Source organism: Haplochromis burtoni, unplaced genomic scaffold (genome assembly GCF_018398535.1).
Source record: "Haplochromis burtoni strain Fernald_Lab_line unplaced genomic scaffold, NCSU_Asbu1 Contig_231, whole genome shotgun sequence".
In the NCBI taxonomy this organism is placed as follows: domain Eukaryota; kingdom Metazoa; phylum Chordata; class Actinopteri; order Cichliformes; family Cichlidae; genus Haplochromis; species Haplochromis burtoni.
The window spans coordinates 483,664-507,052 of NW_024582592.1; the positions used below are offsets into that span (position 1 = coordinate 483,664).

Here is a 23,389-nt window from a genome sequence, read left to right on the forward strand (position 1 = left end):
GCTTTTCATAGAGAGCATCCCTTCTCTTATTTCCAGTGAACACTGTCCAGTCTGCTCCAACCACTCAGCATTCGACTACAGCTTCATCCACATCACTGTGTTTGACTGAGAACCAGTCAGCGTGGGCAAACACAGGAGCACGCAACATGACAGCCACACCCACCTCATGCTCAAATCTGGACCACAGTTGTTTAACATAACGAAACCATTTACGGTAAGCTGCAAATGTAAGTGAAGGAAGAAAATAATAAATACAAAAAAAAAATAAAAATAGTAGTGAACATGTGAAAATCGAATGATTATATACAGTATAGCGCATTTTTGTCCAAAGTATAATGAAGAGATGAAGAGCACTAAATGTCCTACACATGCACAGAGACAGCGTCTCTCAGCCTGTATGAGGACTTGTAGGACTGACTAAAACACAGCTTAGGCTTCAGGATGAAGGAGATGTCTCAGCTGCACTGCCGCTCCTCCTCACTTCTGCTTTATTGCAGACAGAAGGTCCAACATCAGTTTTTGAAATCAAGAAAGTAACAAGACATTTTTAAGCAGTGTTGTTGTGAGTTTGCTAACTAATCTTAACAGTAATGTAGCCTGTGCTTCCTGTCTCAGTGATGTACCTCAGATGTTCCTCATTCCTAACCCCCCAAATCACAGAAACATGTCACACACTGTTGAATGTGTAGAAAACCGCAGGAGATGTATCTGAGCTGTGAGGAGCTGTCGACTTCCAAACTTTGACCAGTCACTTTATGAAAAAGGGAACACATGTGAGAAAGTTACATTCACAGACAACAGGATGCACAGGCTTGTGAAACTGATTACACTCGTCACAGTCCGGAAACACACAGGAGGGCAGGAGAGACTAAATCTGTTTGGGAATCATATTAAGCGAGGAAAGCTGAGAATCATATGATGAACGGATGATTGTTGTACCCTACTTTAGACTTTTCCATCTCTCAAACAGACACTTGCATCAGTGAGTAATGTGGAAGGCTGCCGTGTACGGATAAGAGGAGTTTCTGGTTAGGAAGTAGATTCCCGTCTAAACCAAACTTCATCTGTTCAACATACATGAATATAAGGCAGTGATTTTCTTTCTGTGTCACTTCCAACATATTCCCAGACTTAGGAGCATCGCTCCTCAGGGATTATTTATGTTTTCCATTTAATATGTTCAGCACACACAGACATACACACACACACAGACACACACACACACACACACACACACACACACACACACACACACACACACACACACACACACACACACACACACACACCGTGTCTGTTTACTTTAATAAATCAGATGTTTGTCGCTGTGACTGCAGTCTACACACAAAAACTCATCTGCATTATTATTGTTATTCTTTGCGTCTGTTTGTTGCCACACTTCCAAAGTTCGTGGCTGTACAGTATGAATACACAGAGAAACATAAAAAATACCCGTATCTGTCACATGTTCAGTACAACACCGAGAGAACAAATGACTTTAGAAATAAGTCGAGCATAAATTTGAGAGACATTAAATTCTGGGCTTATTTTTGGTTTATGAGGGTAAAAAATACTTTTATCTTTCTAAATTAGTCTAATCGGTGCCGCGTTTGACTCAAGCGAAATCCACATTAAAAAATGCCCTTGCATCTTTACGTGCCATGCGTGTATATCCCACACCCCGACTCTCAGCAAAACAGAGGTAAGGAGGAACTGAGCGATGCTGGACGCGTTATTATTGCAAGCAACGGGACGGTGAGAGAAACTGGGAAGCCCAGGAGCAGACATATTGATCTCGAAAGGTAAAGCTCTTTTTTTGTTTCTTTTAGCACTGCGGTAAAGAAGCGGGCGCAGATAGTGATGGGGCTGTCAGGGCGAAGCGTTATATGCGTCCACGGCGTGTCTGTGCGTGTGTGTCTGTCGGGCTCCAGCAGAGGTGGCTCACATTAGACATTTTGGGCAGTGCCTGCGCATTTCTTAATGTGGGTGTCAGGCCGACCTGCAGAAATGACGACGTGACGCTGAACTTTGCGGTGTCAGTCGTAAGGTTGGCTGCAGGAAGCTGATGCCCAGCAGCATCCATCCAGCTAGGGGTGAAGATCACACCTCCTCATCTTTTGTTACCGCGAATAGAAGCACCGCGAGCTATCTGGCACAATCTGGGCTTCATTATTGCATTGTTGCCAGCCACATGTCTCCATATTGAAATGCCGGTCAGAATCCATGCTGCTGCTGTTTCCCTGTAGTATCAGAGGACCAGGGCCCATCTCTTCTGTCTGGCATCACACACACACACGGCTTAAGCTAAGCAGAATAGATCACTGCGAGTAGAGGGTGAGATCAAACGCGAACAGGCTGTACAAAGATAAGAACAAAAACCAGTCTGCAGAGACGATTCCAGCCTGCTGGAGTAAAAATGAATGAACTTGGAGCACGCAGTGGCTTAAAGTGACCTCATCCTGCTTCGTTAGTCTCGTGCTGTCATCACTATCGGTATAAAATCACTCACAGGATCATCTGATATCCAAAGCACCCTTCTAATGTCTAACTGTTGGCCTTTCATGGTTGTGATGACTGCAGTGGAGGGTCTTCTTGACTCTTGAACATGGTGTGGATATCATTTAGTTTGGTTTTAAAGGTCGCCGTGCACCCCACCTTCATAGGAGCCTCTTACAGCGCATTATTGGTCCTTTGTACTTCCTCTGCCAAACCGTGATCTACATTAGCATAGACTGCGGTGTTACTGGTAATGTGGTGTCTCCATGGAAACTGGAGCTGTCATATGACAAAGTCACTTAATATTAATCTTCAAACCTGCAAGCACGCAGCACAAGATTAAAAGCTCATTACAAAGCGTGTTTTATAAACCCGGGCTTCATTGCAGTTTTAATCACCCAGAATCATCATGTGATCACAGGGCCTCGTTTCTTTTACGATTACTGCCCAGGCCTGCAGTGCCCGAGATGCACGTGTAGGCTATTGAACCATGCCCCCAGGTTTGGTTTCAGGGTTCCCCTTTTCTGAAAATCCTTGTTTGCCAAAATACAGAAAACACAGACTATACTGTATCCAGGATGTCAGGTAACATATAATCTGTGCACACAAACTCTTGAGGGGAATTACAGTAAAAAAAAGTGAACCCATATCTCTTCCTGAAAACCCCACAAGGGCCCATGAAGGTCTCCGAGATCCCAGTGCGGGACCTGGTGTCCCATATTTCTGTCTTTGATACGATTTATCACCACAGGCTGTGAAACTCCACCGTGTTGCGTAGAGTCCTTAAAATCCAATACATACGGTACACATAGAAACTGTAATTATAGCTATATTAACATCAATACAATGATACAGTGAATGTGTACCACACATGCTATCCATTATAGCCACCCTGCTACCGTCGAACCAGTCGTGTGACGTCGTTATCGCAGCTGAACCAATGAAATTACTTCTAGCAATTTTACCGCGAGGAAGCGAAATATGGGCGTGTCCATGTTCGTCCTTCCAAAGAAAATGTAAAGAAGCTGCTAAATACACACGCGAACCAAAACGTAATGGCCTTGCTGGCTTACAGGTAAATGTACCCTGTGTCACTGGGGGCATGGTTAAGGTCCTCTCGGGCATACTTGCTGTTGCGTTGGAAGCGGCACCCTTTTGTTTTTGGGCGGAGCGTTAGTTGCTAGCCTTTTATTTAGCTAGCAGCGACTATCTCAGATAGCCGGTTGTAGGGACTCACATGGCGACACCTCTGTTGTTTCACAACGGCTCGGCTAGCTAACAGCAGCCCGTCTCCTGCCCTCGGCCTGACCCCATGGATCCCGGTGGAAGTGAACTGGACTCCAGCCTGCCTCAGCCAGACAACCCGTGTTTGATAGTGGAGGACTCCCAGCCGGACAGTGTCGCTTTAGAAGACGACCCCGAGAGCAGCTACCGAGCTCTGCTGGCCCGTCGCCTGTCCAGTCTACAGCCCACCGCTCGCAGCCCGGTACTGGTAAGGAGAAGATCTCATTCAGTAGCTCTCCTCTCTGTAATGCAGTTACTGATTACTTGAGCAGATAAAGAACAATAAGCCCAGATTTATACTTGAGTAAAATGGTAAGACGAGTGGCTTTTTCACGGACGTTGCACTCAACTCGACCACAGACGGTCCAGTTCATTTCCTCAGCTATCCATCCGCCCATTAATCAGTCAGGCTCACTTTGAAAAACTGGGTAAAATGCAGGCTACACTTTGGACATACTGGCAGAGGCTAGTAATCTGTTACAAGCAAACTGACTCACACTCACATCTGAGCTATCGAGAGGACTCTGCAGCTCAGATGTAAAGAGTAAACTCGTCACACAGAGGCCTGTGCTGGCTTTTTGTTCAGACCTGCTGGCAGGCGATCTCTCCTCCACGCTCTAAAGCACTAAACCTCCAGGGAAACACTGAAGCACAGTTCATGTGAGATACAACACTCAGGCATCTGTAACAGTAAACCACAGTCGGTTAGTAGTTGTTGTGCAGCTTTAAATTAGTTTAAACCCAAAACAAATGTTGCACGTTAAAAGTTGAAAATGTATAAAAAAAGACAACTTCTGTCATTTACATTACAACCTTCCCTCTTCTAGGAATTAATATCTTCACCAATAGGAAGCAGGTGCTCTCAGACCGGCAGCCAATCAGAGAGCAACAGCCAGGCTGAGCCTGGTAAGTGTTTTCCAGTGTAGTGGGAGATAGTTAAGTGTTTCTTGTCCTGAATGAAGATAAAACAGCGCTTTTGCTTCTTTCTTAGACGGTCTTGCTGCAGCCAACTCCAGTTCAGTGTTCCAGGAGGACAGTCAAGTTTTAAATATCTGCGCTCCTCCAAACAACAAAAAGTGTGTTTGATTTGTCCACTTTTGCAGTTTGATTGTGGTCAGGGTCAGATGGCAATGGAAGGTTTCACTTTATTTTTCAGGTGTGTACCAGAGGACGCTGACATGGATTCCGGTGCTGATTCTACTACACACTGTATTCAGTCTGAAGGTACGCATTTTTCCAACACATTAAGTTCCAAAAGCATCTGCCGGTCTGTTTGATGTCGTGCTTGGAAGTAACTGCTACGGGTTGTGTTGTGTTTCAGGGGAAGCTTCTCAGTTTGGTTTTCTTGAGCTTTCTCAGACTCAGGATCTGTGTGGGGAAGCTGTGAACAGTCAGGAGGAAGACGGAGACAAATGTAACAAATTGGGTATAAGGACTTTTATCCACGTGTCTGTATTACACTGTCATTATCCACATTAATAAAGGATTGCATTCAGCTGCTTGTCGCTCTGCGTCGGGGCGGTGACGCTCTGGTTTACCTCGTATTCGTGGCGTGCCTCTGACAGGCAAAACATGGAGGCAGAGCTGCTGTGCTTTTCAAACAGCTGCAACTAACATCTGTCTGCTGGGCTGCTAATGCGACCAGCATAACTAAGGTTCATGACCGTGTTTGTGCTGTTGTTGTTTGTTTGCTGTTTTTTGCACTCTTAATGAAATGATCTGACAAAATAATGATGGCTGTGTCTCCAAGGAGGAGTGAAATACTATTTTATTAGCACTTCATAGCACTCATTAGCAGGCATCTATTTCACTGTGATTCATACATGGACAGGTGATTTGCTAACAAAGCTGGCCACCTTATGTGTTAGCTTACAACTTTAGATCTCGCTGGGCCTTTGTTTAAATTTTGATGTCATGATTTTGGCTTCCAGTGGAAACAAGATAATGGGTCCTTTTTTCACTTTTTGTTACTAAATGCTTGTTTTTGTGTTGTGGTAAATCAAGCACAACCATTCGATTTGCACGTCTTCAACATAAATACACACATGATTTAGTTCAGCAGTATCTACGATGACACACAGTCGTTAGTCAACAAGACTTGTGTTGAAAAAGTTGTGAAAGATTTCACTGATTGCACCTGTAGAAAGATCATTAGTGGCCCAACTGGTCTGGTTTCAGTGACACGTCACTCTGCTGTTGATCAGCTGTTTGCTGTTTATTGCTCCCTCGGCCCCTGCTGTGCGTCTCCTTACCCCACCTGACACCATCGTGCATCCCACGGTGAAGACTTTGGGCCAGCAGGAGCTGATGGTTGCCCTTGCTAAAAGGGCTTTACAGTCAACAGCATCAAGTCCAGATGACTCTTACATTCCTCACCATGGTCACCCCTTTTTTGATTTTGATTTTAAATAATCATAAATAGTGGAAATTGCAGTTATTGAACAAACACATTGTGATGGTTATTGGTCGAAGCAAACAGCCCTACTTCTGCTTTCAAATAAGCAACACAGCAGAGATCAAAATGCTTATGTTGAGCCTTGGACACAGGATTCACAAACATGGTGATTGATGTTGCCTTGTGTGCTGCCATCCTTTATATACAGTCTATGGTTGCAACAGAAATGCGTTCCTGATCTCTGGATGCAGAATGAGGGGTGCTGGGTATAATTGCATTTTTACTTGTTCCGATCAGAGCATTCCCAGTGACTCCATGAAGTTAAACAAAATAATCAATGTTCTCTTCATTCCCAGCAGAGCAGAACATCAGTTCCAGGACTTCAGAAAGTCAGGACAGCAAAGCGTTGAGGTGCAGCTCCATGTGACCTTTCAAAGTCTGCATTCATTAGATGTTTGTGTTTTGGCTTTGCACTGAAATTTCTTTTCTTCTCCAGGTCTGAGGTGAGCTCCAGCAGCTCATCAGAGTCTTTGGGTCAGTCAGGCAGGCAGCTGAGTGTCCAGGTCCTGCTGCACTCGCAGAACCTGCAGGACTCTGCTGAGCAGGACCAGCAGGACTGTGAGATCCTGTCCTCACAGGACGACCTGTTCGATGCTGACAAGACAGGTACATTCATGTAGCACTCGAAGGATTACACATGTTGTCTTTTTAAGCCCATCACCTTCATATTGTCTAAGACCACACTGACAAACTGTCACATCAGAAATGTTGGCCTTAAGTGTGAGTTGTGGCGTTTTTTTTGGAAGGTTGCCGTCTGGCAGTCAGCGCTATTTGGACAAACCTTTCAGGTCTCATTTCTGTAACAGGTGGGCTGTGGATAACTGAAAAACACATTTTGGCAGAGGTGTACTGTGTCAGCCTTGTAATTTAAATTATTTAAAAATGCAGGTCTTTTTTAGTTTAATATTTTTTAATCATTAACTATAAAAAAGGGTCTTAGTTCCTGTTGTATTTTGCTTATTTATTCATTCTCATCTCACTCCACGCCTTCCACACCCAAACATGTCTGTATGCTCTTTGACTGCCTCACACATAGTAACCCAGGGGCTGTTGGAGGACGAGTGTTTGAAAGTTCCTCACTGTGAGGAAGAGACACAATAACTCAGTTATGTACCTAAATGATTTGCCCTGCTTACATTTTGCTGTTAAGTTAGTGACGAGCTAACCAGCAGATGTTGAACGTAGCGTAAAAGTGAGTTTACAGGGAAATCATCGTGGACAAGGTTTCACCTGACGTGGTTGTTTGTTTTTTGTTAAATCACAAATAATCACAAACACATGGAACGTGTTGGCGCAGTGAGCATGCCCCTGAATGGCAAAGCCTCCTTTGCTCTAGTCGTCTTCAGCGATCTCTAAGCCCTTACAGCTACGCTGGTGTTAGGACATAGGGTCCTATGTTAGGACATAGGACCCTATGTCCTAACATAGGGTGAGGCTTAGTAGACAGGCCCATATAAACCCGTGTATGTGTTTAAATCAGAATAACTGTGAAAAAATAACTCGCTGTATGAGAAGTTGTTGAAAGTAGAGGTGTGGAGCCCAGTTTGTGCTTCCTTCACTGTGAGTAACAGTCCTGGTTTGTTTCTCTCGTACAAACAGAAAATGATCTGAAATTACTCAAACTGCTTCTTTGCTTTCAGGTGCTGCAGTGGACAGTACAGTGTCTGAGCCGGAGCAGCAGGGTCACCCCACCTCCACACCCGCCCACACCCTACAGCTGCTGCATCTATCGGGACAGGGAACACTGGTGCAGGAGAGTCTGTCCCAGTAAGCGGCGTGCTGCTCTTGCATCATTCACACACAATAAATCCCTGAAAAATGAGCTGATGTCCTTTTTTCTCTCCCCTCTAGGAGCTCTGTTGATTATGTCGCCCCCACCCCAGACAACTTTAGCCATACACCTTTAATAGTTCCCAGCTCACCAACCGAACTAGAGGATGAAAATGGTAGATCTGCTTTATTATCTCAGTTTGGGTTCAGACATGGAATCAGCTGGTGGATAAAGCTAACGTCCCTTTGCATTGTCAGGTGCTGATTCACAAATGGATACGTCACTGCCTCCGGATGACAGGGGAGCAGGAGAAAAGGACGAGCCAATGGAAACCGAGGCCGCCCCCAAGCCACAACCATCTGCATCTACTCCCATATCCCAAAGTTCCCCTGGTTTTGCTTTAGAGCGAACTCTCTCTGTACCGTCCCAGCCCGAGTTCTCTCATGTATGTCCTTCACTCTTTACTTTCATCAGCCTATTTAAAATGTTCCCAGTAGAAAATATGGATTATATATGTGATGTATTAAATTGTCAGAGGATAGAGTGCTAGGCCCAGTGACAAAGACTGTTTGACCTGTCTAATCAATAAAAAATGATCAGCAGATGATGTTGTGGTCGGCTGTAGGTCAGCTGACCAGCTGGTTGAAGAGTTCATTGATTTCAGCACCAACTTTGTTTGTGCCCTTATAAAGAAAACCATGTTGACTGTAGTTGTTCCTCTGAGGAGGAGAACCGTTACTTTCAGTGTAGGACTGCTGCTGGTTGTTACACCGGGTCTTTGTGCCGCTCCTCCTTTCACTCTCAGAAATGAAGGGAGACGTGGTAAACAGCTTTCGTCTGATTGGCTGCCCCTCGTAAAGAGAGTTTGAGCAGCAGGTAGAGTTTGCTTCTGTGTCAGATGAGCAGTATGTCCTCTCAGTCACATCATGCAACGTCCAGTTTAAAGGCTGAATCTCTGGTTTATAACTGTGCAAAAGTCTTGAGTCATCTGGGTTTTGTATATCTTGTTCTTTCAAGCAGACAGCTTCTTGTAGCTTTGGACAGTTTTCCAGACGTTCTAAAGGTCCAAAGGTTTCTTTGGACATTTGCTGTTTTGTTTTTTGTTTTTTTCCTTCCCTTCACTCATTTTAGTTCATAACATTAACCTATGATTAATTCAAGCATAAAAGGCTCCTAACTTAACAGGTGAGCCAGTGTTGTCTATTGTATCTTTTGGCACTTGGTTATTAGAAGTCTGTCACAGAAACACATAATGTGTTCCCATCATTTTCTTTTGTTGAGTCTATGAAGAATACCAATGATAACAGTCTGTTTCAAGTTTCATGTCCCAGCGTGATGTGCACCAAAAATAATCTGAGGAAACTGGACAAAAGAGACAGCAGGTCTGAGACTATCGGCAGCAGATGAACATCTGAAAGTCATGTTTTAAGATGCCTGACGCAGGACCTAAGAGACACGTGTGACTCTGTGTTAGATCCACCGGCTGATCAGTGAAGCCTCGTCAGGAACGGTCTCAGTGGAAGGCTGAGATACGCCAAGTTACACAGAGGCTGGGCTGAAAATCAGGAAAGTGACGAATGCACAATTTCTGGTTCAAATGAATGTAAATGTGTAGCGAGGGTGTGCAGTGACCCTACAGCCACCTGTAGAACAGGGTGGAGGCTCTGACGTGGTTTGAGGCTGCGTTTCAGGGATTTTGCCAAACCAGGTGGAATTATGAACATGGAAAGCATCTGACTGACAGTGGCTTCAGGTTTTTCAGTGTAGCCAGGCACACTGCCAGTCCACAGTTCACCACAGTGTGGGATCACTTTGACAGAAAGCAGAACAAACCCGGCCAATGTCCAAAGAGACCTGGAGAAGTAGTACTGAAGACTGCTTAGAAAAAGCAGGAATGCCTAAGAGAGCTGAGGCTGTGTTGGTAAAATAAAGCAAAAGCTCTTCTTCCCTCATATGTGCTACGTTTGCACGCGTGTCGATAAATGTCTTCCCAGTTTTCCTGGTAAAATATAAAAAAAATAAAGGGTGACTCAAAAGTTTTGCACAGTAATGCAGACTAACTTTGAAACTTTGGTGAATGCGTTGGTGCATGCGTAGAAAATGAATAGTTAAATAGACTTAATGCAGTGTGTGAATAAACGTGTCGTTTAGCTGCAGCTCTGATGATTTTCTGTGTTTCTAGGACGTATTTGTTCCGACGCAGAGCCAGGATGCACAGACGCATGAAAAGTCAGCGTCGTTGCCTTGTGAGACAGAGTCTCAGCATCTTGAGTCGGCTCCCTTCACCTTGCCTTTGCAGCTCTCTGTGAACACAGAGAACAGCAGCTGTCATCAGCTCACCTCTGAGGAGGACAGCCAAGCCACTCAGATAGAGGAACTGGAGGAGCCGCTTGCCGTCGACACCAGCGACTCTGTGATTTCGCGTCACGATCAGAGAGAGGAGAGTAAAGCCGTCCCGTCGGAGTCACAAGCCGCCGCCGGCTCCAAAGTGTTGTCCTCTGCTGAATCACCGAAGCGCCACGTTGAATGTGCTGAGACTGAAGCGACCGATCTGGCCCAGAAATCAGCAGTTTCTCTGAATGTACAAAATGTGAATGTAAACGATGTGAAGGCTGACAGCAAAGATGCTGGCTGTGCTGACATGGTGTCTTGCTCACAGCCAAAGTTTGATTCTGCTGATCTGACAGGTAAAAGCTGTGTGCAGGAGACTCCCTCAGACGCTACGCCCTGCAGCCTGCCTTCACAGTCTATGATTTCTCAAACATCTGCTGTGGATGCAGATGTGTCAGGAGGAACTGTAAAAAGTCCCTTTGTGGAATCGTCGTCGCCGCAGCCTGAGGTGGGGTGCAACAGCCAAACAGACAAAAACTCAATGCACGAACGAGGTGAAGAGGAGGATCAGGAGGTGGCGATGGAGGTGGAGAACGCCGAGGGTACCTCGGGAATGGGTCTGGTTCTCTCCCAGAGCCAGCTGTTGTCTCCTGAACCCATGGACGAGGAGATTGAGGACAAGGCAGAGGACAGCATCCTCTGTGTAACAGACAGTGAGAAAGAGGTGGCGTCACAATCAAAGACTCACAGTTCTCAACCAATCACAGGCCAAGTGTCAGTCTCTACCAATGGCCATGAATCCCAGACTCAGGAGAAAGAGGCGCACTCGGCTCCCGATAGGCTGTCCCAGACGGAGAGGGCGGGCTGTGAACCAGAGGCCCTCAAAGAAAAGAGCTTGAGCGACAGCTCGGGAGGTGAGCGTTCTGAAGATGTGTTTTCTGCAGAGTAAGCAGAGAGTCGTGTCCAAAGAGTAAAAACCCAAAACCCAGTAGTGTCTGTTAGAAAGAACTGAAAGGCCTGTTTTAAAGGTTGAATTACTTTATCTTTGTCTTTAACCTGATTCCACTCATGTGTTTCTGCTACAGACATTTCATTCCACTTCACCCTTCCTAAAGAAGGAGACTTGATTGGACCTGTTGTCGGCGCCACGCCACCGCTGATCAACCAGCTGAAGCAGACGCTGAGACACAGCACTCCCATCGGTGAGTGGCATCACACCGGTTCACCAAAAGCCAAAGAACATAACACGGTCCTAGTAATATTATTTTTTCCCTCCTCCAGAGATCAGCTCTTTTTCTGAAAAGTCGGATGCAGTGGGTGACGTCTCTGCAGACGTGGTGATGGCCAGCAGCGATATCGTTTTGGGTGGAAGTGGCGGTGACGCAGCTGACAAAGGTGACGGGAAGCTGAGCTTGAGGATGAAGCTGGTGACGCCCGTTGAGGAGGGCAGCTCGGAGCGTTTCAGCCTGCAGAGTAAGAACTCCTTCCACGCTGTTTGTGAAAAAGTGTCTCGCTGCCGCACGCTCAGCGATGCATTTCTTTCCCCAGAGCCGACGCCACCAGAAGAGGATGGATCTGTCACCAAGGTTACGACCGTTTCCCAGGCTGTAACCAGGTAAGTTGGCGCTCTCTCAGCACGTTAATTAAATTCTTTTATTTTTCGTCTTCTTCTCATTTCAGTCTAATCCACTTGTGCATGCTGTCTCTGTGTCATCTCCCAGTGTCGTTTGAGGTTTTGAGGTGCTCACGTCGTATTGATTGAACTCTAAATAACATTTTTAACTTAGTACTTTGTTAAAAGTATGCACCAAAACTTTATGTTGGATTCAAATTGTTAAATGTTGCCATTGTTGTACTTAAATTTGGAAACCGTGCCTTAAACTGCATGGTTGGATATTCTTCTGCTCCTCCCCGACACATCTGTGATGCTGTGGGAGGTAATTAGCTGTTTAACTGCAGGCACATTCCACGTGACATTCTGGTTTCCTTATCTTCTGAGGGATGTCCACCCCCGGTCATTTAGGGGCTCGCCTATGCTTGCATATGGTGAACCATTAGAGTTAAGCCGTATATGGGTGTGGGGAGATGACCTTTAGATAACCAGGAAATGTGGTTACACAGTTGTAAGCATATATTCGGCACATTGTGGCCGTTGGCACAGAGCACAGACTCACACACACGCACACACACACACACACACACACACACACACACACACAAACACACCACGCACACACAATTACCTCAGACAATCACACCACGTGTTCAATCAACACTTCTTACTCGAGCACATTAGGATTTTTTTTACAATGCGGTGCTGTATGTATTCTCAGAATAAAAGGCTGTTTATTCGAGGTTGGCTAGGAAACGGGTGAGGAGCGTTCAGCTCCAACAGCCTGGTTCCGACCAGCCTCCGTTCCGTCGTTGTCTTGCTTTCTTCATGAGTGATGAGTCTCTGAACTAGTGGGGCTGCTGAAGCTCACTTTCCTTAAAGCTGGGATGCAAAAGTAACATTAATGAGGTTTTCTTAAGGTTGGCTAAAGTCCGTCAGTGTGAGGCACAGGTGTTGAACTCCAGGCCTCGAGGGCCCTGCAGGTCGTAGATGTGTCCTTGATCCAACACAGCTGATTTAAATGGCTAAATGACCTCCTCAACATGTCTTGATGCTCTCCAGAGGCCTGGTACTGAACTCATCGGGTTCAGGTGTGTTGACCCAGGGTGAGATCTAAAACCTGCTGGACACTGACCCTCCAGCCTGGAGTTCGACACCCCTGGTGTAATGGATATATGCATGGGTAGATTTAAGTGCATGTACTGTACATACTCATTTGCTAGACTGTAAGCATGCAGGTAGTGTGCAGTGCAGTGACTGGATATCAGGCATGTTGGTTTGCTTACTATGTTAAAGAAATCGTTTTCTTTGAGCTACGGCGCGTGAGGATAAAACTTTAAAGGTTTGTTGTTCCATTGTTGACGTTCCAGCAGCCCGTCGGTGTTCACTCGGGTCAGGCAGGTGCACCGACAGCAGGAGGTGGAGGAGGACAGCCAGCCTGGAGAAAACACTACACTGGTCAGGTAAGCTCACATCATAGTTTCACAGAGGCAGATAAATGCATAAAGATTGACACTGTTTAAGCCTTTCACTGTGCTTGTCAATAAGGAATGCCATTACAGGTTCATATGTCTGGATAAATGTTGTGACTTTGCACTGCAGGCATGAAGGTCCGCAGGGAAAAGCCTGCCACACGCTCACAGCAGTGTTGTCCCACTTTTGTTAGCATTTTGAGCCTGTGATTTGCCCAGTGTTAATGTTAGCACATGCACATGACAGCATTCACCACACTGGCTGTCCTGTGTCATCCTGACACTATCTGTTCCCACTTTATAAATCGTCCTTCACATGTCTGTCTGACCCTGGGATTTGTCCCCTGATGTAGTGTGTGTTAGGACAGAAATAGGCTTCGTGCTGTGAGCCTGCGTGTGCATGTGACAGTGAGACCTACTTTGTTTCCAGAGGAGATTGGGTGGTTATTTTTTCTACTTGGTGCGTATTCTCTCAGGACATGGAGAGTGGTAAGGTGTGACAAAGTTGGGTCATTGTGCTGAATGTTCTCTGCAAACGTAGTGGAACAGCCACACTGCTGTGATCCTTTGTGGAAACATTAGGGCTGCTCTGACTCGTTATCAGTCGACTGATTAAGAAAAGACGCGTCCATGCCATGTGTTTACCTTTGGAAAGTAAAGGTAACGATTTGGTGTGTGACACTGCTTTTGGAGCCTTTGGTACAAACAGGTTTTCAGCAAATCTGTGAAAAGCAGTGAACAGAAGTATTTTGTGGTTGTTGCTGGACTAACTAACCACTAGAAAAGCTAAACATGAATGTTTAAAAGTAGAAAGGTTCTCGTTGGGATTGCTGACCTGTAATTTGATCACTGGTAAGATGCTCCATAGTTATGTACCGTCTTTTCCAGGGGGGAACTGTTCGCCTCACCACAGAGGAGCTCTCAGGCGTCCGTATCGAAATGCAACAGTCTGCCGAACAGCCAGGATGTATCGACCGCGCCGCAGCAGGACCTGCGGGATGCGCTCGCCCCCGCTGAGCCGCCTGAGGACAGCAGAGGACTGCCTGATGCTCAAGAGCCGACCTCCCCGAGCAGCACAACAGTCAGGCAGAAGGTGGTTTCCCAGCCGGCCTCTGAGAACACCATCACCTCCACACCGCCCAGCAAGGTATGCGACTCAGGATCAGTGATGCAGAGTTGAATAAAAATGTGGTCTCCATCATATTTGATGTTATTGTGATATTAATCAGTCTGTCCTGTGTGCTCAGACATGCCAGCGGACAGTCTCCCAGCAGACCGGCTTCGATGCAGCGGGGTTTCGCTCCCCAGCTGGCCGGGTACGCACACTGAGTCTCTTTGGACGAAGAGATCAACCACGCGTTTCTATCGTTCATTTGTCATTCTTCAATTTCTTTTGTATTGAAAGGGTGAACCCGAGTCCCCGTCCTTTAGAAGAACCGCCGTTCCCTCTCACCGCAGACACGTGCGCACCATCCAGGAAGTGCGGACCACCGTCACTCGGATCATTACCGACGTGTATTATGAGGACGGCAAAGAGGTGGATCGCAAAGTCACCGAGGTAACTGTCTCTGGGTCTGATTCCTGGAGCCTGTGTTTTTGTATTTGCTGTCTGTCAGAACATGTCAGGGCTGTAAGTTCATGCAATCCTCCTCTGCACAGTTCAGAGAGCAGCACTGCTGTGCAAATCACAGTTATGTGGTTTTATCAAGAAACATCACCGTGATTTAAAATCTGCATCATTTGTCCAAACACAGTGTTCGTTTAATTTCTGCTGAATATTCATTTCTTAAAAAATCACATGGGTCTGAGTGTGCATGAGCACGAGCTGCAGCCTCCAGAACGAGAAGGAAAGCATTGACTGCCATGCAATCCTGTGCAGACATCCGTGGTTCTTTCACTATCAGGCCTCTTTGTTTTTAAAGGAAAATGTATTTATGGACTTTGGCTGTTTAACGTGTTCGTGTCACTGCCCGACGTGTCCAGGAGAGCGAGGAGCCCGTGGTGGACTGTCAGGTCTTGGACAGCGACATCTCTCCGTGCCGCACAGGCAGCAGTTCTGTGACCTCTGGTGATCTGGGGGACATCAGCTCGCTTTCGTCCAAAGCGTCCAGCCTGCAGCACAGTTCCGGGGGAACCAGCAGCAGTATGGGCCTCACCAGACCAGACTTCATCATTCCAGCGAGCAGAGGGTTCAAATCCACGAGGTAACTCCTCATCCTCCACCGTCCCAAAGTTCTTACCGTTTCTCCTCAACCTTCCTGCTCTTTCTCTCTGCACTAGTTGCATGCTGTGTCACTTCTTCACCTGCTGTGACTCTAACACCCTGATTTCTCAGTGATTCACTGATCCCTGCCTGCGACAGGTCCGTGTTGTCACAGGTGTAGATCTGGGGTCGCTGCACAGCTCTCACTTGTCAGTGAGGTGACTTTTCAAAGTGTCCCCAGATCGGTGCCTGTGCAACCTGACCGGCTCCATTCGTCCCCTCTGTGTGTCTGCAGTCCAAGGAGGGGAGGTGGGCATCAACAGAGGGGTCACAGGGGTCACAGGGCAGGGTCAGTGGTCACACTGAACAGAGGCTACAGCACGCTGGGGTCCCGGGCCTTCGTCCCGCTGACCCCCAGAGGAAGGGCTAGAAGGGGCCGACCCCCGTCCCGCTCCTCCCTGTCCAGGTGAGTCCTCTCTGAGGCTCGCTCTGCACTTACAGAAACCATGGACAGGAAACACTCTGAGCCCTCGCCAGCTGCACGACCTTAATAACACTTTTTCCTTTTCTTACTCATTTTCTTCTCACTCAAACCTTATTCAGGTCCACGGCTTGCATCGCCGTGAACCTGCCTCGTGCAGATTTACCCTGCGTAGTTAATCTGGGGCTAGATGGGGTGCTGCGTGTTATCACATTTGCAGAGTTTGTAGCTGATGCTCTTGAAGTGCTCCCATGCCACACAGACAGCAGCAGATTAGACTGTAAGCTTTAGTTGAGGTACGGGACAGAAAGCTAGTTTGTCTGCTAACCTCCAGCTGGATAAAAGCTGCTTTAAAGATACTCGTGGTTTGTTTCAACAAATAAGGATTATTTTGACATAGCAGGTCCAAAACAGCACTGTGCGTACTGTTAAAGCTAAAGGATATTCACTGATTCCATTAAAATTCCATGAATCTGTGGAATGTCTTCCATCTCTGCTTGGATAGGGACAACACAGGCCTTTTATACGAGACTGTTCTCTCTCAAAGGGGAGGAGGCGGTGGCTCGCTGCAGAGACTGACGGCTCAGGGCCAGCCACAGTCGTCCTCAGAAGATGAGCCGTACAGCCGCGTGCTCCCCGTCAGCCCCACGGACCCCGAGCTTCCCAGCCACTCGGACTCCCTCAGGTCTTCGCCAGAGGCGGCGAGCTCAGCCGGGAGCAGCTTCATCGGCCTGCGGGTGGTGGCTAAGTGGTCATCCAATGGTTACTTCTACTCTGGTCGCATCATCAAAGACGCCGGCGAGGGGAGATTCCGCTTGCGGTTTGACGATGGCTACGAGTGTGAGGTTGCCGGGAAGGATATCCTGCTGTGTGATCCCATCCCACTGGAGACGGAGGTCACTGCTCTGCTGGAAGACGAGTACTTCAGTATAGGTGAGGAAGTGACCGCGCGTAGTTTAGTAAGATCGCTGTGGTGATTTTGTTTTTTGTCCTTTCCTTCGACCTGGTTTAGACTGAGGAGATTTAACAGTGACATCAGCTCTGACTGTTTCTGTGGTCGTTGCATGAAAGACTAAAACATGCAGGACCGATGGTTCTTGTGTTTGTGCAGGTGTCGTTAAGGGCCATAAAACAGAGGGCCAGGAGCTGTTTTACAGCGTGGAGAAGGAGGGTCGGAGGCAGTGGTACAACAGGACATCGGTCATCCTGTCGCTGGAGCAGGGAAACAAGCTGAGGGAGCAGCACAGCCTCGGGCCCTACGAGCCCACCACTCCCCTGGCCAAGGCCTCCGACATCAGTCTGGGTGAGGCAGCCGCAGAGCTGAGGATGGACCCACACGGCTGTGGTACCGCCTCTGCCCGTGACTGTGCTTAACTGTTTTAAACCTCGACAAGACGGATTTTATTTTCACCTACAGTCCTCCTTAAACAGGTCAAACTCTTTGAAACAGACCAATAGAAAGTTCAGCCTGAGTTTAACCAGGTTCCTTCTGATCCTCTTCTCGACTGATGCGTCTGTTCCTCTGATCGCAGCTCTCACTGTTTTTAGAGCTTTTCAAAGCCAATCATTCTTATCGATGATGGAGACAGAAGGAACCAATAACATGCATGTTATAGTGTGTTTGTTACAGTACACAGTATGGTGTGGAGCCAGTGTTAGCATCTTCTTCTGTCTTCTGGCCCGTGCGTTCCTCTGTGATGACAGTCTGGTCAGCACAGGGTCATTATAAAAGGACGAGGTCCCATTCTTAGTTTTTTACTCAGATATGCAGCCTTAGAGGTTCCTCACTTATTTTAATGCTTAGAGGCAGCAACTACAGGAAGTCTGTGTGTTTGTCCCAGCAGGCAAATGCAGTAGTATGTAGACGGCAGGCTCAGAGAGCTGGGAAGAAGTCCTGCATACATGTAGCACTCTGTCTAAAGAATTCACTAGGAAGAGCTTGGTTTGCTTCAGGGGGCTGTGAGCCTGTTTGGAGTGTTCACGCATCATCCTGAACTCAGCTTAAAGGCACCTTTGAGAGCCCTGGTTTAATATAATGGTAGAACGTACAGAACGCCATCAGGAGTGCTCGATGGCGCCTTTCATTCGTGCCCGCTGATACAGCTGCACTGAAAAATGAGACCAGAGCAGCGTTTCCTCGGCACACTGAACCTTCCTAACAGTGATCGTTTTCTGCAGCAGCTGTATTTAATAAAACCCACAGCAACAAACAAAACCACCATCCTCTGATCAGACACGTGTGTTTGCCCTTTGCTCCGCCCTCTGTCATTTAAGGCTTGGGTTCACCATTCAAAACATGACGATTAAGATTATGCTGGCTGTGTAAGTTATGATGAGATCAGGGTTAATTGTTCAGGAGACAGATGACGTACAAAGATTTGCTCTGGAAGCAGGCGTGGCCGTCTAATACAGAAGCTCTGTTCCTGCGCCAGACTCCTCCTGTGTTATTGCTCCCGAGAGTAAAGACTACCTGTGTCATCCTACAGCTCATATTAGTGTCCAAAGCATCATCAGCAGACAGACGTCGTCCAGCTCTTCAGATACACTGAGACCTATAGTGAGACCAGTGTTTAAACCTAATATATGCTACTGTGTCAAGCTGAGTGTTCCCTTCAGTTTGCTGATATTTATTATTGTCCTCAGATAACTTGGTTGAGGGGAAGAGGAGACGCAGAGGAACCCCTGGAGGTCAGAACACTCCCAACCGCAGCTCCTCCAACAGCCCTCGCTCCCCGGGAACCTCCAGCAAGAGGAAGCTGATTGCCTCAGAGGACAACCAGGGGCCGGCCAAGAGAGGGCGCAGGGGGGCGGGGGCCAGAGCTGGTACGAAGACCGACTCGCCGTGACCATGGCTGTGTGTGTGTGTGTGTGTGTGTGTTTTGTTGGGGTTAATGTCATATATTTATGGTATTGCAGTTAACTTTGAATTTTAAAGTTGTGATTTTAAACGCGATGCAAACTGGTTTTAATGGACTGTTGATGATTAGCAGCTGATTTTTAACAGTTTTAAGATGACTTTTAATGATTGTGTGTTATAAACTGTTTTATTCGTCCTGATGCAGACTTGATTCAGGTTGTTGTTCATGTGAAATCAGTAATATGCCATTTTTGTACTGAGCATAATGAAGACCTGTGTCTGCGGCCTGTGTGCGTCCTCTGCTGCTGAGACCGACCCGGTAATGAATAATCCACTCGCAGTTTTAGCGTGGTGTTCTTCACGGGTGGAGGGGAAGGGAAGTGGATTTCACGGGTGCATTATGTGAGCACAGCTGTTCTGTTTGACGTTGGGAAGGCGAGTTCAGCCACATCACAGAAACAGTTTCTCTGAGCTCTGTGCGCCCACCGTGGGTGTGTTATTTCCCGTGCTGTCAGGAGTGATGCTGCTGTTACACTCCTGCTTTATTCTCTGGGCAGGAACTCTTCCACACGTCACAACAATACATCAGAAACTATCTCCATGGTTAAAATAAGTGAGAAACTGCTTTATTGTGGCTTTGGGTGAACTCGTCCTTTAAAGAAAGTGCAGCACTGTTCCCCGTCTTTAACCTCTAAGTCCTGCGTGTGTTTGCGTCCTCAGCTCAGCGGGTCGGTGTGTGCAATACCTCGGGCAGTGGCACCGATGTCCCGGGTCAGTCTGGGGACGTGGAAGACTCTCACGGTCCGCTGCCCCAGAACACGTCCCTCTTTATGGGCTTCGCTTTCATGCTGACCGCGTCGTCTGAGACCGACCGCCTGACCAACAAGCTCACGAGCGAGGATGAGGAGGGTGAGACAGATTCTGCTTCAGTACCTCCAGATTTGATTTTGACAAAGCCCAGAGTTGAGCCTTCAGTTATGTCACATAAACACTAATGTTGCATAAAGATTTGTCTGGAAGCCCAAACGTAGCTGTCGACAGGGCGGCAGTGTTGCTCACTGATGAAGCAGTGATATCATCACATACATGTGCCTGGACAGATGAACATGAACACTCACTCTTACTGCTTTTCCCCAGTGATCGTGCATTTAATAACACTATATGTTTCCACATGTTTGAGAAGCATTTGGTGCATAAACTTGCTTATCGGGCTCGTTCCCACTGTGGGAGAATCACAGTTTCAACTACAGCGAGTAAAACTTCTTCCAGTAGCACCACTGGGTCTAGTTTAGCCCATCATTTTGTGGTGCTGATTTCTGGGCCATAATTACCTCTTTCCCACTATGTGGTGCTGGTGCCCCTCACCCCCAAATGGTCATGGTGCTGGCGGAGGGTTCTTCCTTCCCACTGTTGCCAAGTGTCTGATAGTTTGGGTTTTGTCTCTAGTTTTGTGGGGTCTTTATCTTACAATATAAAGAAAATTGAGGCGACTGTTGTCATTGTTTGGTGCAATATAAATACTGTCGAACTGAACAGGACTCCACATTATCAGAAAAAATGTGATGACCTGCACAAACGGTTTTCTCCACGGTTTGCAGAAATGTTCGTGGTAGCTAACACACCAAACACTCAAAGTAATGTTTTTGTGTATTTCCAAAAAGTATTGGAACATCAAAACAACCACGAATAAGCTACAATGAACTAACAATGACAAAATGCATATAATGTGCAGCCAGGTGCATCTCGGGATATTAAAGGGGGCTGATTGTGGTTTACATGGTTCACAGCTGAAAGTAATCCTCGTCCTATGCTGACCTCGGTGCAGCTCCTCAGTTCATCCTCTGTCTGAAACCGTCTGTTTCAGCTGCAGCTCCAGGCAGCTTTCTTCTGCTTAGCTGCCTCACAGACAGATGAGGGGAACATAATTATCCACTCTGAGAAAAACACTCTGAAAGTGGGTGTTCAGAGCATCCCGAGCGTTTTGCACAGACTTATTTCATTATGTGAAACTGGCTTTGTTTAATATGAACATTCACCACTGGAAACATGAGAGTATGTGCAGCTGGCTAACTACACACTGGACCCAGCCCTAATTACAATTGTTGACACTCTTCCTGCCTCCTTTCATGCTTTTCTCTTCAGATTATGTGCAGACGGGTCCGTATAACAAGTCATACACAGAAACCCAGCTGCAGGCGGGCGGAGGCTTCATCCTACCAAACTTCAATGAAGAACAGGTAAGTAATGAAAACACTAGCATGTGCCTGTGATCGCACAGATATGTTTATGTTACACATATCTGTGCCATAAATCTGTCCAGCTCCAGGCTGTATTCACCAAAGCACTATCAGTGGCTGGTCATGTGCACGTGGTCTTCTCCGTGGTTACGAACATCACCTAAAGTCTGATGCAGTGCAGTAAATGAGTGTGTGTTTGATTCCCTTTTCAGTGTAAGGCAGCTTACCAGAGCCTGCTCATCGCGGACCAGCACTGCCGTACCAGGAAGTACCTGCTGTGTTTAGCCAGCGGCGTGCCGTGTGTGTCGCACATATGGGTGAGAGACTGCTGCAAAGAAAACAAACTGCTCAACTACAGGAACTACCTGCTGCCTGCCGGCGTGGGGCTGGACGATGCCATAGTGGAGTGGTGAGAGGCTGCTTTCTGTTTGGGATTTATTTATCAGTACGGTGCAAAAATAAAAGGTTCCATATGAAATGTAGCACATCTGCTGCACATCACATCAAGATTTGTTTTTATTGGGGGAACATGAAAGTCAACAAACAACCAAATGGTAAATGGACTGGTTCTTATACAGCGCTTTTTCTACTCTTCTGAGCACTTTACACAACTTGTGCATTCACCCATTCACACACATTTTCTAAGTGCTTTCTAACATTCACACATGCATCAGAGAGCAATTTGGGGTTAGTATCGTGCCCAAGGATATTTGGCATTCAGACTAGGGGAAGCCAGGAATCGAACCACCAACCTTCTGATCAGTAGATGACCTGCTCTCCCGCCTGAGCTACATCCACCCCAAACAACACGTGTGGGCACCAAATGCTGTAAGTTTACTGATGAAGCCAGCAGTGCAGTTTGGATTCAGACTTGGTCCAAATTAACACCAGTGTAGAAGTCAAATGACCATCTTCTTTTGAAAAATCTTTATTGGAATTGACACTCAAAGGCAAAATCAAGCTCCACCCACCTCGTCATTTGACCTGTTTGTATAATAAATGAAACGGATCACATGGCTGATCTCTGCTCTTCTAATAAACGTCTTTCCTTGTGAGCAGTAAAGTGGCAGATTTCAGCACATTAGGGGGGAAAAGTCTCGTCTGCTACAATGTAACAGCTGGATGTTACTTCAGAATGGAAACCAGTGTGAAAACGTGCTGATAAAATTCTGGTTTCTCCTACTGTTCCTCGTCCTCACGAGGTCAGAGGTGTAAGAATCCCAGCTGATTCAGTGATGTCATCTGCTGTGATGTCATCTGCTGTGACATTGTTTTATGATGGTACTTTAAGATATTTCCATGTGGAATAAACCAAAGTGTTCTTGTTTATAAGTCACAGAGCCTTTGTTCTTTCTGATCTTTTCTGTTTGTCTCTCAGGCATCCTCGCTGCAGCCCCTTCAAAGGCCTGCGGGCTCTTCTGGTGTTTGAGAAGCCGGTGGAACTCTGGGCCCAGCTGATTACCATGGGTGGAGGCTCCTCCGTCCGGCAGTTCCAAGCAGACAAAGACGACTCTGGTACAGGATCCACACAGTGATGTCCAAACAATGCACCCTGTCTCGCTGCTGTGCTGAAACTAATGCGTTCACTTTCCCGCTCCATCCTTAGACATTCCTGCTGGCAAGTATGACCTCGTGGTGACAGACCATGCCTGTCCGCCGCTGCTCGAGAAAAGCGCAACATCACAGGAAATCCCGCTGGTGTCTCCGGAGTGGCTCATCCAGAGTCTCATCTGCGGGGAGCGCCTGGCTTTCGATTGCAAGCCTCAGTTTTGCCACGACTATTCCTCGTCCTCGTCGTCCTCATAATCTGACCCCACGTGCAAAATGCCTTTGACCAAGCTAAATGTTGAGCGTTAGTTCTGTTGCATGCTTCTGCTGTATATAACTTGATCCTGTCCGTTTTTATGAGATAATAAATTGTGACCCTTGTTTCATTTTAATGCATTGATGTTTATTTTCTCCACACAAAATGGTACACGCAACAAGCCGTTAATATTTACAGTTTATACAAGAGTCAAAGGGAGGATTCACCCACGTTACATCCAGCAGTGCTTCTGTGAGCTCTGCCTCCATGATCCAGCGTAGTTCGATGACAGGCTGCACATTGAATCCATGTCTGTGCTTTAGGCCAAGCTAAACATAAAGATTAGCATCCTACACTGGCAGCTGCCAGTGTAGGATGCTAATCTG

The 23,389-nt window shown here is 46.9% G+C and overlaps 1 protein-coding gene across 5 annotated transcripts; it reads left to right on the forward strand.

The window, feature by feature from the left end:
* The first annotated feature begins 1,361 nt into the window (after positions 1 to 1,361).
* Positions 1,362 to 23,139, forward strand: tp53bp1 (tumor protein p53 binding protein, 1). 5 transcript variants are annotated; one of them, XM_005937937.3, is made up of 29 exons: positions 1,362 to 1,802; positions 3,772 to 3,988; positions 4,608 to 4,686; positions 4,772 to 4,856; positions 4,937 to 5,004; positions 5,102 to 5,206; positions 6,532 to 6,586; positions 6,672 to 6,841; positions 7,876 to 8,002; positions 8,087 to 8,181; positions 8,264 to 8,451; positions 10,189 to 11,251; positions 11,423 to 11,539; positions 11,619 to 11,810; positions 11,886 to 11,952; positions 13,320 to 13,412; positions 14,310 to 14,568; positions 14,669 to 14,737; positions 14,827 to 14,979; positions 15,405 to 15,625; positions 15,920 to 16,090; positions 16,653 to 17,038; positions 17,217 to 17,408; positions 18,749 to 18,928; positions 19,683 to 19,871; positions 21,105 to 21,199; positions 21,412 to 21,608; positions 22,578 to 22,714; positions 22,806 to 23,139. In XM_005937937.3, the coding sequence occupies exons 2-29, from the start codon at positions 3,809 to 3,811 to the stop codon at positions 23,003 to 23,005; spliced, it is 5,133 nt and encodes a 1,710-aa protein (XP_005937999.1). In that variant the 5' UTR covers positions 1,362 to 1,802; positions 3,772 to 3,808; the 3' UTR covers positions 23,006 to 23,139. The 5 variants fall into 5 exon arrangements, with proteins under 5 accessions (XP_005937999.1, XP_014194114.1, XP_014194113.1 ...); XM_014338628.2 differs by lacking the exon at positions 1,362 to 1,802 and having other exon boundaries at positions 1,820 to 3,988; positions 13,323 to 13,412; XM_014338627.2 differs by lacking the exon at positions 1,362 to 1,802 and having other exon boundaries at positions 1,820 to 3,988; positions 6,535 to 6,586.
* Positions 23,140 to 23,389: the final 250 nt, after the last annotated feature.

Bases quoted from the DNA above. Each gene is read 5' to 3' on its own strand.
- tp53bp1 (XM_005937937.3), top strand. From the start codon at position 3,809: ATGGATCCCGGTGGAAGTGAACTGGACTCCAGCCTGCCTCAGCCAGAC. The intron at 11,953-13,319 runs GTAAGTTGGCGC...TTGACGTTCCAG, and splicing joins GTTTCCCAGGCTGTAACCAG to CAGCCCGTCGGTGTTCACTC. The intron at 19,872-21,104 runs GTGAGACAGATT...TTTTCTCTTCAG, and splicing joins CACGAGCGAGGATGAGGAGG to ATTATGTGCAGACGGGTCCG.